This window comes from Durotheca rogersii (assembly GCF_024521655.1).
Source record: "Durotheca rogersii strain YMJ 92031201 chromosome Unknown GGS23scaffold_4, whole genome shotgun sequence".
NCBI lineage: Eukaryota > Fungi > Ascomycota > Sordariomycetes > Xylariales > Xylariaceae > Durotheca > Durotheca rogersii.
Window position 1 is genome coordinate 1,894,247 of NW_026251235.1, and position 15,926 is coordinate 1,910,172.

The window sequence follows — 15,926 nt, forward strand, 5'->3', positions numbered from 1 at the left end:
ATCGGCCATCTACCGCGTGACTAGCCCGCACCATGACCAAAACGGCGTGGTCCTACGGGATTCTACTGGTGCTAGCCGTCGATATCAGGTCTCGATCCTAGACTTAACCCACATGACTGGGCTTATACGCATATGGATGTATATACGTACATGCTTATATCGACTTCTCTGCACGCGAAAAGCTGAGAGGAGGGGAGGGTGATGCCGCACTCCGCCCACTGGAACCGGATGCCAGCCCAAGCTAGTGGCGCAGGGCGCCTACGTAGAGAATCAACTACCTAAGGTTAGGAGCCTTTGGGCTCAGGAGATGGGAGGGTGGCATGGAAGGAAGGCAGGAAGACAAGAGGCAGAAAAATGAGAGAGGGGGGGAAGGAAAAGGGAAAGGAAAAGGGGGAAGAAAAAGTCGAAAGCGTATCCCCTCCAGATCGTCGTCACTTGCATAGGATGGATGGATGGGTGGATGGATGCCCGTCTATTGCACACGTAGGTACGTGTGTACATACCTCTACGCACGCGATTAGTAGGTACCTAGGTAGCTTCGGAGGAATGAAGGGAGCTATGACTTCAGGGGGGAGGTAGGTACCTTGAAAGACAATAGATGGACAATGCAATACATGAGCAGGTAAAACAGGCATAGAACAGGTCGGTACCTGATCTATCCCATCTTTTTACCCAACAAATGAGTCGTACACGTATGTGTCATGTACCAACTTATGAATGTATGCAATGTATGCATGCATGTATGCACAGTGTACTGTATGTAGATAGGAGGTATAGAGGAGGTGAGTACAACAGTACCTACCAACACAGCCGCTTGCCGTCGTGGATTCCACCCACCCGCTTCGCTTGCAGTCGATCCCATCCAATGGCACCATTCCGCGAAGAGGGCTCCGTGTTCTCTTTTTTTTTTTTCTTTCTTCGAGAACGACCGCGGGCGCAGATCCCGGCCGGCTATCACCGTCCTGCCCAGGCCGATCCAGGGCCAGCCAAGTTCCAGATCGACTCTCCCCTGGCCGCTCTCTCTCTCGAGGTCCATCGCGCTTCGTAGTGCCCAAGGTACCCAAGGACATACCTACATGCAAGTACGTACCGGCGATGTACCACCGCGGTTGTTCGGGGGCGGCGGAGGGAACCTTGGACAAAGTCTCTTGACCCGTGTAAGTTAAGTTGCCATGTAACGAACTCTCGAGAAAACGGCAAAACCTGCCCACGAGCCAGAAAAATGGGACGAGCTGCCCCCCTCGCCCCCCCCCCCAGACACACACACTCTCTCTCTGGCTCCCGTCACCGGGACAAGCTATGTATATATATGTGTATATAGATACCTCGACGTAGGTAGGCGTGTATTTAAACCCGGGCCTGGCCCGCAACCCACCGTCTAACACCCGCCTGCCTCCGTGCTTTGAGTGCGCAGTACTTATACCTACGCAGTACCTTACCTAACCTACCTACCTACCTCTGATCGAGGCAGCCAAAAAAAGAACGGACAAAGAAAGCATATATAACTAAAAGTAGTAGTATCCACTCGCCCACCAGGTTCTTCCCATGTCCGTGTTGCTGTGCCCTACATGGTTGCTGCAATCCGTCCCACGCGTGTCCTAACCTAACAAGGGGCGGACTGGTTCTTCTTCTTGTCCAGCTCCTCCTCCTTTATAATACCTTGCTGTCCCGCCCACCACCAACTTGTCCTCCTCGTTCTATCCATGACTGGCCTCCATCACCTGCACTCTACCTTCTGGCAGCGGAATTCGCTGCTCTGCTCTCTGGCGAGCACAGCCGTATCGTCGAGAGCCACGCACGCAGCCGAGTTGACGGAATCCAAGATGCCGTCCTTCAACCCTTTCACTTCCGTAGCTAGCCGGAATGTGTGCGCCCTGTTCGAGATACGGTAAGCCATCCCGGGTTCACTCGAACGGCCGGACGGAGAAGAAAGACTTTCCAGCGTCTTGCTAAGTCTTGGCCACAGCCTTGAGAACGACTTCATCGTCTTTCGTGGAAACGAGCACGAGGCTTCCGGGCAGCTGCTGAAGGGTGTCGTGGTCCTGTGCTTGCGGGAGCCGCTGAGGGTTGAGGATGTCCATCTCCGGCTCGTGGGCAACTGCCGGGTCGCTTGGGTCGACGGGAAGCAGACGCCGTCCGGGATCCACAACCAGAGAGTGGACAGGATGCTTACCATCCTCAAACATGCCTGGCCCCCCTTCGTGGGCGAGTCGAGCCACCACAACCTGCTGGGCCGCGGGAACTACGAGTGGCCTTTCGAGATAGAGTTATCGGGGAACACGGCCGAGAGCGTCGAGGGGCTCTACCAGACCGGCATCACCTACAGCTTGAAGGCGACTGTCTCGAGAGGCAAGCTGGCGAAAAACCTGCACACTTTCAAGCGACTCCGAATCATTCGGACCCTCGAACCCGCCGCGCTGGAGTTCAACCACGCTATGAGCGTGGAGAACATATGGCCCAACAAGATCGAGTACTCCGTCGTCGTCCCGCAGAAAGCCGTCGTTTTCGGGAGCCACGTTCCCTTGGAGATGCGCTTCACGCCCTTGCTGAAAGGCCTGGAGATGGGCAACATCTCGGTCAAGCTCATCGAGGTCCAAGAATTTGTCGTGCAGAGCTTCCAGGCGCCGACGAAATCGTACAAGCACGACCGCGACGTCATGTCCTGGAGCTTCGAGGTCTCCCGAGATAACCACTGGCGCGACAACATTGAGGAGACCGGCCAGGAGGGGTGGGTCGTCAACAGAGAGTTGTCGTTACCGAAGAAATTGAGCCGGTGTATCCAAGATTGCTCCGTCCACGGTATCAAAATCCGACACAAGCTCAAGCTCACGGTCGCGCTGAAAAACCCCGACGGCCATATTTCCGAGGTGAGGAATCTCAAGCCTCTGCTAGTTTTATCCGGGGGGGTTTCTTTCCGGCCACGGTGCGCTGACCAGACTTATACAGCTGAGGGCGTCACTACCCATCACAATCTTCATCTCCCCGAACATGCCTTTAGACGAAGAAGGCAATCTCGTCTCTCAAGCGCCGGAAGCGCTAGGTGATCCCGGCGATACCGGAACGTCGAGCATGGCACCTCCAGGCTACGGGATGCATGTGCTCGATCAACTCTACGAGGACGTGGACCCGAGCGGAATCATAACCCCCGGCATCCATAGCGGCGTCAACAGTCCTTTCTACGCGCAATCCCGAGCCGGCTCGTCCGAAAACGTAGCAGCCATGATCCATGCGATAGCCGTCCCACCCGCTGCCTTGACTTCCAGGCTGCACGACGTCTCGCTCGACGAGTCTCGCCGAAACGAATCCTACCTACTACATGTTCCCGGATCGGGAGCCACGACCCCCCTGACCCACCATCAGGATAGCGAGCATACCGCGGACTCGTCGCACACGCATTCGACAGAATTATCGCGACAGACGAGCGAGGAGGAGCACGCAGGCCCTACGGGCCACCATACTCCACCGGAGCATACCGAGTTCCTCGACCTGGTCCAGCTGAGCAAGGTACCCAGCTACGCGACAGCTACGAGAACACCGCTCCTGAGAACGCACAGTTACACGGGCTCGGTCGCTCTCCCCGACTACCAGACAGCGGTGAGCGCAGCGAGCATCAGCATGCCAAGTTCGCCCTCTCGCGTGGTGGCGACGGACCCTCTGGAGACGATCGCGGAGCGTCAGCACAACGGGGCGGGCGCTGCGCCGGATAGTCGATCGAGGAGCACTTCGGCCACTAGGCAAGCCAATCGGCACTCGATAGGGGGGTTTAATTTCTTCCCTGGTCACGGGGCACTCGGGGGGTTCGAAGGCGAACGGCGAGTTCGACTTGTCCCAGGTCGAAGTGGCTAAACCAGCTGGCCACCACTGCTGCCACGACACCGTCCTCGACTGCTACTCTACCATCAGGGAATGTTTCCCAAGAGGGTGTCTTCTACGGTTACTACGTTTTCCGGGCGTAATGTTTATAATTGTTCTGCTTCCTCGCTGGGGCGTTAGGTTCGGGCGCCCGGGGCGTTGGAGATATTGAGTTGGACCACGGCTCATTGGAGGGGGAGGACCGGCTGTGGTCGCATCGCAATCCCTGGAGGTCGTATCGGGGCGGACTGCACTTTGCACCACTTACACATCGGGCGGCGAATTTGACAGGAATTATGGCTGTCGCGCAGGGATTGAATTGGCCGGCCGGGCACATATTATGATGATGATTCGGGAACGATACGTCTTTTGACAGTTGCTATATACCCCAGCTCGCATTTCTCGCTCACCATTGCCATCTACTCGAAACGCACGCAGAGAGAAAGGGGGGGGGAGGAGAGGTAACTCTGTGTCGAGGGGGCAAATACCACTGTACCATTTCTACTACTTACTACTATTATACCATACACATCCTACGCTCGCGCGCCCTCCCAGTCACACTGGTACTCACTCACACTGGCACGCACTCACACTGACACGCATACACGCCGTCTTCGTGCACCGCCTCGGCAAATGGAAACCCAGAAAAAAAAAGTTTGACTCGCATTTCTTCATCGCGGATAATTGCGGTTGGCACCTCTGCTGCATGGGGCGCGGGGGGGGATGGGCGGGTGGACGGCGGCGATGCATGCTACCCGCCGTCGCAGAATGCGACAAGACTAGAAGAGAAAAGCGAAGTGGTCGATAAAACTGGAAGTTTCTCGCTTCGACGCCGGGTTCCATTCATTTCGCTACCGGCTTCACGTCCCCCCAGTAGGCGAGTGACTTGTGGAATGCAACCGAATTGCCTGTCCCAAGAATGCGGTCTGTCCGCAACCAGATCTTGGGCTTGCGAAAAGCGCACCCACCTCAGGTTTTCCGTGCCAATCGATATGAGAGGTATGTGTATTATACCTATGCCTAGGAGACAAGCTAGGTAGGTATGGTATTATATGCCTCCTGTGCTAGTACAGTATATAGGCCTATACTTACAACATACCTACATGCATTCCCGGAATACGGGGTCGCTCTCTGCATGTCTCCTACCCCGGTGTCTACTTGTCTCCTCTCCCCACGTCGCCGTCGCCTGCCCTCTCCCTCGTGCCTATCCTTTTTCTTACTCTCCTCTTCGGCGTTGGCCGCGTGCGCGATTATTGCCATGGGAGAATAGGGAGACCGGAAAGCCGAGCTGGGATTCCTCTTTTCGCATGTGCGCAGGAGCGGGTATGAGTAAGGTAGTAGGGACGGAGCGGTAACGGTCCCTTTCGTGCGATTCAGCCTGCCACGGGGCAATGGTTGTTCTAACTATAGCTAGGTAGCTCAGCCATTAGGAGGGAGCTGCCCTGGGTGGGTAGGCAGCTCTCGTTTACGCCGACCAACCGGTTCCCGATTCCCGCCGGCCCCCTCTCGCCACTCCTCCCTCTAACTAGCTGCCGGCCGCCTCTTAGGTATTGAACATAGATAGGTGCGTATATATTATATGTAGGTATTCGTCGCGTAGAGCGGTGCGTCGCTAACCCGCACCACGATGTAGATCTTTTCTTACCTAAGGGTGCCAACAAGTCGATTGTCGCTGCGTGCGGGTCGCTTACCTCGGTACGTAACGTAGGTGGGCATATAGGTACCTAAGGTACTCACTGGCATGCACCCTCATATACATACCTACCTACATACGTCGGTAGGTTAGAGAGGTAGGGACAGGGTAGACAGAAGTATAATATGTACGTACGTCAAGCATAATACGTGACGCGCATACGCACCATGGCTTGCCGACGTCGTCACAACTTCCTAACGAAGCTCCCACCATCGAGATGCGGTGCCCTCGACACAGGCGCATCACATACCTCCGGCCTCTAGTAACTCGGGGTAGTATGGGGAGATTAATAATCGCCTACCTACCTCCTAGGTTAGGCGGGTTACCTTGGGTAGGTAAATGTGCCTATCGCCTAGGCGTAACCTACCTAGGCAAAGCGTAGGTACCTATAGCGAGGACCCCTCCTAACCTCGGATACAGGTTGTCGGCTGTCGACGTGCCCGCCCATTTGGCGGATGACGTCAGGGGGTTCACATGACCGAGACACGTAGGTACGCCTACCTAAGTACATCTACCTAAGGTAGTAGATGCGCATGTAAGGAATATGCCTGTGTACGTACATGCCTGGATGCAGTGTGTGCTGCACCCCGTCTCATCTGGCTACTGACCTACGGTATACCTACGTGGGTACCTACGTAGGTACCTAGACATGCAGGTTGCTAGGTGTAGGTATCTAAGGCAGTTTAGTGAAGTTGGACCACGACCGGATTAGTACACGCCCTGATTGCCGCTGGCCCGTCGACGTGCGAGAGAAGCGAGGACACCAGCAAAGGACGGACCAGCAGGAAATACCAACGCCTTCGCTCGCACTCACCAACCTCCTACATACCTATTATTTACCTGCTCTCCTTTCTCTTTTCGGCGCGGACGCCCAATTCCCGTCGATAGATCGTCGTGTCCCCCCGCTCGCCTCCCGATCTATCCTACGCGAGCCACCGCGCGGTATAGCGTAGATGGGCCCCCAGGCTGCTCGACGACTCGAATGCGTGCCGTAGTCCTGTTCTCCTCTTATCGCCATCTCGCATCGGTGTCATCTCAGATTGAGCGGGTCCACTCGATTCGCCAAGGGCTGAAAGCTCCCAGCGATCCGCGCAGGGATATCGTCTCCCCACCGTCGCCACCTCCTCTGGCAGGTCTATTCCGTTTCCCTGCTGTGGATACCGTCGTCGAGTGCTAATTAATTCATTCATTAATTAGCTGCTTGGGGTCTCCCTCGCCACCGACACGTTGTTGCGTCCCGTCTGGAGCGCATCGTGATATCGCCGTCTCCTATCTCTCGCGAGGGGCCATTCTTACGCTCACTTGACCTTCCCAACACGATCCAATTGACCACGAGATTCCCAGTGCGGGGTTGAGTGCACGTTGCCAGCTAGCCGCCAGCTCCGAAACAGGACAGCATCAGCCATACAAACTCCAGAATGAGCGGTGACTCGCATACCTTGCCCCTGAGGCAAGGCACTACCTTCAGCGACGGCCCCGTGCCCGATATCGATCCTACTACGGTGAGTCCCGATTGGCCTTGCTCCCCCGACCGGAGTTCTTGCTGATTTCGGCCCGCCCGATCTCTAGACAGCCGGCTTGCTCACCGAGAGACTGCAAGCTTGGAAGCACGCCGTCGTCTACTTGGAGGAGTACGTGGGAGCGACCGAGAAGGCTCATAGGGCGCACTCCAAGGAGTATGAGAAGGTGCTTAAGACGATCTCTCACCCCCTTCGAGAAGGCGCCCATTTCGACCAGGGGCTCGGTGGCGTCGCCGGTTTCTTCGAGAACGTGCGCGTCAACACGCAGGTAGTATCCCCCTCCCCCCCATCCCCGACTGGCCTGGTTCTCCCGTCCTATACCTACGTCCTAACGCGCCGAAGGCAATGATCAACACGAACGCGGAGACCGAAAAGATCTTGAAGGGGACCGTCTTGCCCATCCTCGAGCGGCTGCACAAAGAAATCAAGGCGAAGCATAAGGAAGTCTCGCACAATGCCGAGAAGAGCGCAAAGGAGATCGAGAAGGCGAGGAGCGCCACCCAGAAGCATATCGAACTTCTCAGCCAGAACGCCGCCGCCTTTGAATCGACAGGCGCTAAGCTCACCCCGAGCGAGGACCCTTATGTTATCCAACGCGGAGTCCTCCACAGGCTGAATAAGCAGGTTGTCGAGGAGAACAATCACAGGAATGACCTCATCAACATACAGGACGGCTTTAAGGCCTTCGAGGCCCACGTGGTGGAAGTGGTCCAGCAGGCGATAGAGGCTCTCAATCAGGTCGCCGGTGGCCAAGCGGAGAAGATGAGGGCGCTTTACGTCGACATGCTCGGCGCGGCCCAACGCATCCCGGCCGAATTTGAGTGGAACGGCTTCCTGTCCCGTGAGGGTAACCGTCTTGTCGATCCGAATGACCCGCCCCGGAGCGTGGAGTCGGTTAATTTTCCGAATCAGAACCACGTTTCCACCAAGGCGCTGATCGAGGGCAGCCTGGAACGTAAGTCGCGAAACAAGTTATCGTGGGGCACCCAGTCGGCCTATTACGTCGTCACCCCATCCAAGTTCTTGCACGAGTTCAAAGACGACGATAACGTACGGATCGACCCGAAACCTGAGCTATCCATCTACCTTCCCGATGCCGTCATTGGCGTGCCGAGCGGCGAAAAGTTCTACATCAAAGGGAAGGATAGGGGTGGGAGCTTCAGCAGCAAATTGGCCGGGACCTCCGAGCTGCAATTCAAGGCGCACTCGGCTGCCGATGCCCAAAAGTGGTACGACGCTATCCGCATCGCGGCCGGCACGACTGGATCTATTTCCAATAGCCAGCCTCATTCACCGACTGGTAGCACTCCTGGCTCTATTAGTGGTGCGAGCACCAAGGTTGATTCCAGCGTCGGCCACAAGGAGCAGGAATCTGGCATCATGGGCGGCGAGACCGTCAGCAGCCCTACGGCCCTGTCGCCCGCGGTCACCCGGCAAAGCACGATGAAGGATAGTGCTTCAGCCTCGGAGAAGAAGAAGGAGGCCGATGCGTAGAGGCATAGCTTACCTGCCACCTCGCAACGGAACGGTTGAAAGGAAGCCCAGGGCTGTCGGCGTGAGGGATTTACGAGCTGCATGGCAAGGAGAAGGAATGAGTCAGTCATCCCAACTTCACAGTACAAGATGGGGGGACGACTTGGGCCACGGCAGGCCGGATAAGCATAGTAACGACGTTCTTGCTTCGACCCCCGGTCGTGGCGTCGCAAGGCGATGAACAGAAGAACAGCTGCTTCGAAGACTGAAAGCGGGGGGTGGGAGGGGGCTTAGGAAGAGCGCCGAACGAAGACGGGGTAATAATCGAGATCGAGGGTATAGCAATAAGTCAAGGTGGGGGGTAGTAATGTATATTTTGTCTTTGATCCCGATGCGCAAGTCGCCTAATACGTCGATAACAGAAACGCCCCCGACCCAATATCGACGCGTTGTTCATGTCGGCCACCTGCCGCCATCGCGCCCAATTACGTATTGACTGATATAGGAGCGTGGATTATTGTCCGGCCGACTAGGATCCCTGCGATCGGCGAATGCCACCTATCCGCCCCTTGTCCTTCCCTTCTGGGAGTTGGATGCTGAACGTCCCCCCCCCCCCCCCCGATCACTGTAGCATCTCGTCATTCGGGACCACGTTAAGGGGATGACTAAGAGTGGTGGCCGATCCGAGCCAGAGTCTCTCGTCCTAGTCTGATTGGGGGCTCCCAATTGCGCGGCATGGCGCGAACCATCAGCCTCAGGTGAGGAGGGGCGGGACCGGTCCCGAGGTGAGTTCATCGGCGATGAACATGACCGTGTTCTAGGGGATGAATGGTTCGTGAGCTGAAATGCGGCCGGGGGTGCCTAGACACACGCCAAGTTCGCTTACGTCCACCTACAACCCAGCGTCTTTTAAGTAACTACGGTCGGGAGGGGGGTCAACTGAAGGCGTTGCTATATGGCGTCGTCACCTCCAGCATGATGACGGCGCTAGAGAAGCAGGCTCTGGTGCAGCTGTAACCGGAAGCGCAGTCCTTTTGTGGCTCGGATACACTCCCCTGATTCAGTGAGGCCGGTGGGCTGGTTCGTCGGTTCGTCCTGGAGGCCGAGTGTTTCTCCCCTTCCTCCCTCTCTCCCCTCCCTGGGTCTTTGAACGAGGCTTGAACCGTTGAAGAGAAGAGGTCCTGGCGGTCGACCCGTTTCCGCCTCCCAGGGACCGACGCTCTCTTAGACATAACAATTCACGTCCATGCCCATAATTTACCCTTCCCGAGGGAGTCGCCGACGAAATCCGAGGGAAGAAAAACGGAAAGAGACTGAAGGGAAAGCGCCCGCAGCCTGCCTCTTCTGCCACCTACACCGCCTTCCCTACGATAAGTACGACGAACACTCAAGGGCGGACACCCGTCCCTAAGTATCGACCTCGCCCTCCCTCGGCCAGCGAGCAATTCTACACCTACCCTAAAGGGCCTTTCCACCCAGTCCTTCCTCCTCCTCCCCCTCCCCCCGCACGCACGTGTGGTTTAGGGGAAGGGAGACGGGGAGAGAGACGGGGAGAGAGACGGAGAGATAGAGGGAGGGAGATAGAGAGCGAGAGGCCTACGGCGAGGCTCTGTAGCCGGGTTACCGGGCCTCATAACCATGACTATCAGGGCCGGCTGTGTGACCTATACAATCGTCCCTTTCTTCGCTATCCGGTTGATACCTCCCTAATCTTCCTACCCTACCCTCCCTACCTATTCCCTCCCCCTTCTCGCCCCCTTTCCTTCCAGACATCATATATCAGGTAGTGAAAAAAAGGCCATCGTGCGCGCGAACGTCACCCTACGACGACGACGACTACAGTATGACGAAACAGTGGAATGTTTACGAGGCCACGATCCGGTCTCTCTATGCGGAGAATACGCTATCGGATGTGCGTCGGATCATGAGCGAAAAGCACGGGTTCAATGCCTCGTGAGCACTCACCCTCTGTCCCCCCCCTTTTCCCCGCCCCCTTTCATGTTCGCTTCTCTCCTATCTTCCCCCTACACATAATTGCCTTTCTTTTTCGTTTTCCCTGGCAGTTCTAGTCTAGCACAAGTCGTCCCGCCCTCCGCGAAGACCTCCTCGCGTCCCTCACCCTCTCCCCGCGTCTCGCGCTCCTCGCGGCCGTGCCAGATGCGTGACAAGAACGAGAAACCCCCTCGCCGAAAGCAGGGAGTGGAGGGGAAGGGAGGAAAGCCGAGAACGTCGAGCACTAACACGAGCGGTCGGCGACGGGGCAGGCAAGAGGCTCCGGGGGCGCGGGAGAAGGCACGTCGACGTGTCCTCCTCGTTGGGCTCCGCGCTCCCTGCCGCCCCGCCCCGCCCTGCCCCCCCTCCCTCTAGAATCCGCGCGTACCGAGGCCGACTGCTGCGCTGGAACGTGCGCAAGTACAACTGCCGCAAGGGTAGCGTGTCGTCGAGCGCGACGACGGCGACGGGCAGCGGCGGCGGTAGTAGCGGCGCCCGATACGGCTCGGACCCGGCGTCGCCGTCGCCCACCGCGGCGGCGCCCATGCTGCTCCCCGCGGAGTTCGCGGCGATCGCGGCGATGCCTCCGACGTACCCGCCGTTCCCGCCCCCGCCCCCGGCCCGTCGCCACCCGCAGCGGCGGCCGCCGCACGCGTACGCCGACGGCGGCGCGCAGCGGTACGTCGCGCCGGGCCGCGCCCCGCGCAGAGGCGGCCCAGCGCCGCCCGGCCGCCTAGCCCCCCCGCCCGCGCGGGAGACGCGGGACAGCCGCGGTGCCGACCGCGGCGCGCCCCGCAGCAGCAGCGACAGCGACAGCGCCGGCGCCGGCGGGGCGTTCCTCTTCGGGGCGCCGCCGCCGCTGCCCGCGACGTCCGACCCGGACTGCGCGCCCGCGCCGACGCCCGCGCCGCCGTATCTGGGCTACCCGCCCGCGCCGCCACCCTACCTCGGCTACGAGATGGCGGCCCACGCCCACGCCCACACACACGGCCAGCAGCAGCACTACCCCGACGCCCGGTACTACCGCGCGCCGCCGCAAGACGACCAGGCGGCGGCCGCGGCGCGAGGAGGCCTCGCGCACCTGCTCCCGGCTGCCGGACCGGGGCTAGGGCGCGGATGAGAGAGGAGAGGAGAGGAGAGGAGGGTGAGAAGGAGCAGGGGCAGGGGAAGGGGAAGAAGAAGAAGAAGGTAAGAGGGCGAGATGGGGAGGTCTACGGAAGGGGGCGAGGGCTGGGGCTGGATTTCTACGCTGGCGGGGGAGGACGCGGTAGAGAGCGGCCGCGCGAGGCGGTCCTCGCGAATGGAGACAGGGCCCGGGATCCTCCCGCCCGCACGCGACGATGGTGTTGATTTTCCCCGTCGTTGTAAAGGTGGCTCGGTTCTAGCTTGCGACGGGGTCTCTAGTATGGTGAAGAAAAGATGAAAGAGTATCTCTCCGCGCATCGGGGCCTAGAAGGCAGCGGCATGCGCTCACGCCAGGGAGTGGGGGAGGGGAGCGGGCGGTTTTCACGGCTATCGTTGTTACTATGGCTTTTTATTTTTATTTTATTTTATATATCTTTTGTTTATTTTGGCTATCGGCTAGTAGGGTAGACTCTTCACGCCAGCAGGTTCTGATCCGTATCTTCTCCCCTCCTTGCCTGTTCTGCGCGCCGGCCCCTGGGGCCGAGCTTGTCCTCCCGGCCCTCGTAATACGCCCGCCGGCCGCACGCAGCGCCGGCGATTCCGGGCGGGCATTCGGACGCGAGTATGCTGCGTAGAGAGATAGAGAGACGGAGAGAGAAAGGGGAAGGGGGTGCGAGGTGCGAGAAAGAAAGAAAGGGGGGGGGGGGGAGTGTGGGGGGAAGCAGGCAGCCAGGCCGCCAGGCCGCATCGAGAAACACCTGGTGCCCCCGCCGCCGCGTAACAGGAATATAGGTAATGACCGAGCCTGCGAGGCGCACCCGCCGCCGCTTCCAGCTCACCGGGGCGGGTGCGCCTCGCGAGGATGCGACGAGCCGGGGACGTTCCACCTGATCAGGGTGGCAGACCGACGGGAATCCCACCAGTGCTGTTTTGCTATTACCTATTACCTAGTTGAGAGATCGGTGTAGCCGGCGGCGTGGGGGGTGGGCGGAGGGGGGGAGGCATTGCTGTGCAATAAGCGAATGTCCTGCCCCCCCCCCACAAGGACAACCACTAACCGCCGAGCCTCAACCGCGCTATGCCCGGGAGCCTCATCGCGGGTGGCTATTTTGTCGTACTGCCCACGCACTGCATGGAAGAGCAAATGCCACTATAATGCCTGCTTTGGCTCCAGGGGAGAGGAGAGGCCTCCTCAGGGCGCGGCGCCTTGCGCTAGGAAGTCAGGGGGGGAGGGAGAAAAGGACAAGGTGGTGATAGGCAAAGAGAGAGAGAGTGAGTGACAGAGGGACAGAGAGAGACCGAGTCAGCCTAAGCATCAGTTCGCTTCGTCGTTGTCGATTGCTCCGCCCCGATAAGCCGGGAGAGGGAGCCGAGCGACACAGGTCGTCGTTCGCCAACTGTACGTGCCGCCGGTTCGCATATTGCTCCCCTCCCGGATCCCACGTCCTATGTTGCACCTCCCGCCCAGCTGCTGCGAGGAACCAGGGTTAGACGGGATGGGGGGGAGATGGAGATACTACGTGGGACAGATAGCCGGGACTGGCTGCACGCCATAGCAGACGCAGCAGGTCGATTCGGTTACCTAACTACATACCTGTCCTACCCTGCCCTGCCCATCCTGCCCGTCTGGCCACCCCCAAACCAATGCTCTGTGGGGACGGTGCCAAATGATTTCGATCGCGCCCGTGATGTCAATTTCGAGTTTATCGGGGAAAAACCCCTGCACCCGGCGCAGAACTGTGACCCCCCCTCTCCCTACCTACATCGGGGGAGGGCGGTGATCGAGAGCCGCAGACGATCCCGAAGTTCGTCCCGATCGCCCTCGGCGGCGCGCTCTCTCTATACTTTGTAAAAGCAGAATGCGACGTAGAAGTTAGCCACCTCCATCTCTGCCGGCGTCACGAGAAGCTGGCCCCGGCCCCTCTCGCGGACGCCCATGCGCTCGCTCAGGGGTCCCAGTATGGGGTCGTCCTTCTCCGACTCCCAGATGTCGCGGAACCGCTGGTGGTACTGGAGCTCGAGGTTGTAGTCTTCCGCTATCGCCCGGAACGCCGGCCAGGGCACCACGTACTCCGGCACCTCCTCGACCGCCTCGTCGAGGAAGAAGCTGTACTTCCAGCCGAACGGCGGCCGGAAGACCCCGTCCTCGGGCGTCTTGCCCGGGAACCGGACCCGGTACAGGTCGTTTCCCCATTCCGCCGTCTCCTCGGCCTCCCCTTCCTCCTTGCCCTCGGCCGATTCCTCCTTGCCCTCGGCCTTCTCTTCCTTCTTGGCGGCCGCGATCCGCTCGTTGAACTTGGTGACCCGCTCGCCGATGACGTCCGAGTTCGGTATGCAGCCGATGAAGCGGCCGCCCTTCTTCAGAGCGCCCGAAACGTTCTGGAGCATCCTCCGCGCCTTCTCCTCGCTCTCGAAGGCGTAATGCATGCAGAACATCATGCTGACGATGTCGAAACCGCTTCTCCCCATCGGCGCGGTGTCGAAGCCCACCTGCCGAACGATGTCGACGTCGCCGATGGACTCGCCGTAGCAGTCCTTCACGAAGAAGCGTGCTTCGAACAGGTGCTGCGGGCGGCCGCCTCCCCTGTAGCCTCCTCTGCCGCCCCGGCTGCCGCTGCTGCGGTGGCTCATGCTGCGGTATCGCTCCTTTGCCTGATCGATGGAGACGTCGGCGGGATCTAGCCCGACGTACAGCTCCACTCTCTGGGGCGCCTGCTGCCACTTGCCCAGATCGCCCCCCTTGCCGCATCCGATGTCGAGAACGAGCAGCTCGTGGCCCCTGGCGCCGGCCATGTCGCGGCCGTGCTCGTGGGCGCCGGGCGTGTGGTCCTCGTCCGGCGAGAACTTCTGGATGAGGGTGCTCTTGACCCAGTTGTTAAAGGACCGCAGCCCCTTGATCCGGCTGTCCGTCTTCCTCCAGTCCCTGCCCCTCTCGGGCACGGCATTGTAGTGTTGTCGCACGACATCGTTGATGCCGCGCTGTTCTAGGACGGCCTGGGTGGCGGCAGCCTCGGCGGCCTCGCGCTCGCGGTGCTCCTGGCGCTGGCGGATGGACGTGGTGTCGGATTGGGAGAAGCGGGCGCCGCGGCCGGGGCGCTTGAGCTTCCGGGGGGGTTCGGAGGGCGAGGTGGAGCGCTGGCGCTTCTTTGCGGGTTCGAGCTTCTTCGCATCGAAAGGCTGGGGCGGCTCGTCGATTGAAGATATGCCCGGACGGCTGGACTTGCCCGGCTTGTCCTCGCGACGATTCTTCTTGTCGCTGCCCCTGACGGGGGATTGGGAGTGTCGGCGTTTCTTGGCGGGTTCGAGCCGCTTCGCATCGAAGGGCTGAGGCAGCTCCTCGACGACGTCGTCTCCTGCCATCGCGGGCAATGGAGTTCTACCGCACTTGGGGAATCTGGCGTTTTAGTTTTATCCTTCTCTGTCGGCGCGCTGCGTGCAGATTCTCGGGAGAGTATGCGAGCATATGGCGATGTGGTACTGCGTATGCCGTGGCTTGCTGTTCACGTGTTGGTCGTTGGCAGATTGTGCGTTTGTTTAGAGTAGGTGGTTGTGCCGAGAATTGGCAGAGGCGCGACGAGGATGCGGGCGGAGGGAGGGCAGGTCTGTCTATCTAGAGGCACTATGGGTATGGGCCTGTAGGTACTCTCGAGAGCACCTTAGGTACCTACATCTATGGAGTACCTGTACCGCTAGAGGAACGGCAGGGGAATTGGATGTTCAAAGGAGAGAGGTACGGAAGCCATCAGTAGTGCGCGATAGAAGAATCGCCGGCGCAGTACTTGAGAGCTGTGTACTGGCCTTTTTATATTTTTTTATACGAAACCTGACCTACCTGCCTCCTAGGTACCTCAGGTACCTACAATACCTGAGGTCGTTAGGTCTCACGCCGCGGAGCGAAGAGGAGGCTGGTACGTACCTGACCCCTGCAGCCAGCCCTTCGCTTAGACCCGCCTCCCATATAAAGTTGTATGATTGGCCCGGTGACCGCCGCTTTGGCGACAAGTTACGTCCACTGGTGGCCGCCTGTAGCAAGCGGCGGCGGCAGCTCTAGATACTGGCGAGTTGGGCAAAACTGCTAGTAGCTCTCTCTCTATCAACACTCGTGTCATCCTCCCTCCAGTCTACCTATCTCTCTCGACTTCTCTCCTAATCGCCTGTCCCTAGAGCTTCGTCTAACCTATCTACTGCTCTATCTGCTCTCGAAAAAAAAAAAATCCCGCGGCCCGTCTCACTCTGCCCTCGCGCTGCCCGCCGAATCTCGACCCTGCCCT

The 15,926-nt window shown here is 59.2% G+C and overlaps 4 protein-coding genes across 4 annotated transcripts; 3 read left to right on the forward strand and 1 right to left on the reverse strand.

Moving 5' to 3' along the window:
* The first annotated feature begins 1,344 nt into the window (after window positions 1-1,344).
* GGS23DRAFT_555775 (uncharacterized protein) lies at window positions 1,345-4,581 on the forward strand. The gene is made up of 3 exons (XM_051515617.1): window positions 1,345-1,888; window positions 1,967-2,867; window positions 2,947-4,581. Exons 1-3 carry the CDS (start codon window positions 1,704-1,706, stop codon window positions 3,844-3,846), a joined length of 1,986 nt encoding a protein of 661 aa, XP_051374870.1. The 5' UTR covers window positions 1,345-1,703; the 3' UTR covers window positions 3,847-4,581.
* Window positions 4,582-6,849: 2,268 nt separating this feature from the next.
* Window positions 6,850-8,828, forward strand: GGS23DRAFT_371631 (uncharacterized protein). The gene is made up of 3 exons (XM_051513361.1): window positions 6,850-7,047; window positions 7,115-7,333; window positions 7,408-8,828. The coding sequence occupies exons 1-3, from the start codon at window positions 6,964-6,966 to the stop codon at window positions 8,557-8,559; spliced, it is 1,455 nt and encodes a 484-aa protein (XP_051374871.1). The 5' UTR covers window positions 6,850-6,963; the 3' UTR covers window positions 8,560-8,828.
* A 1,136-nt stretch (window positions 8,829-9,964) lies between these two features.
* Window positions 9,965-11,650, forward strand: GGS23DRAFT_617242 (uncharacterized protein; the record flags this gene model as incomplete). The annotated part of the gene is made up of 2 exons (XM_051520850.1): window positions 9,965-10,491; window positions 10,906-11,650. The coding sequence occupies exons 1-2, from the start codon at window positions 10,382-10,384 to the stop codon at window positions 11,648-11,650; spliced, it is 855 nt and encodes a 284-aa protein (XP_051374872.1). The 5' UTR covers window positions 9,965-10,381.
* A 1,536-nt stretch (window positions 11,651-13,186) lies between these two features.
* Window positions 13,187-15,080, reverse strand: GGS23DRAFT_555784 (mRNA capping enzyme). The gene has a single exon (XM_051515618.1). The coding sequence runs from the start codon at window positions 15,013-15,015 to the stop codon at window positions 13,495-13,497; it is 1,521 nt and encodes a 506-aa protein (XP_051374873.1). The 5' UTR covers window positions 15,016-15,080; the 3' UTR covers window positions 13,187-13,494.
* Window positions 15,081-15,926: the final 846 nt, after the last annotated feature.

Coding starts and splice junctions, on each gene's coding strand:
- GGS23DRAFT_555775 (XM_051515617.1), top strand. CDS start 1,704: ATGACTGGCCTCCATCACCTGCACTCTACCTTCTGGCAGCGGAATTCG. Junction 1,889..1,966: donor TGCGCCCTGTTCGAGATACG/GTAAGCCATCCC, acceptor TCTTGGCCACAG/CCTTGAGAACGACTTCATCG. Junction 2,868..2,946: donor CCGACGGCCATATTTCCGAG/GTGAGGAATCTC, acceptor AGACTTATACAG/CTGAGGGCGTCACTACCCAT.
- GGS23DRAFT_371631 (XM_051513361.1), top strand. CDS start 6,964: ATGAGCGGTGACTCGCATACCTTGCCCCTGAGGCAAGGCACTACCTTC. Junction 7,048..7,114: donor CCGATATCGATCCTACTACG/GTGAGTCCCGAT, acceptor CCCGATCTCTAG/ACAGCCGGCTTGCTCACCGA. Junction 7,334..7,407: donor ACGTGCGCGTCAACACGCAG/GTAGTATCCCCC, acceptor AACGCGCCGAAG/GCAATGATCAACACGAACGC.
- GGS23DRAFT_555784 (XM_051515618.1), bottom strand. CDS start 15,015: ATGGCAGGAGACGACGTCGTCGAGGAGCTGCCTCAGCCCTTCGATGCG.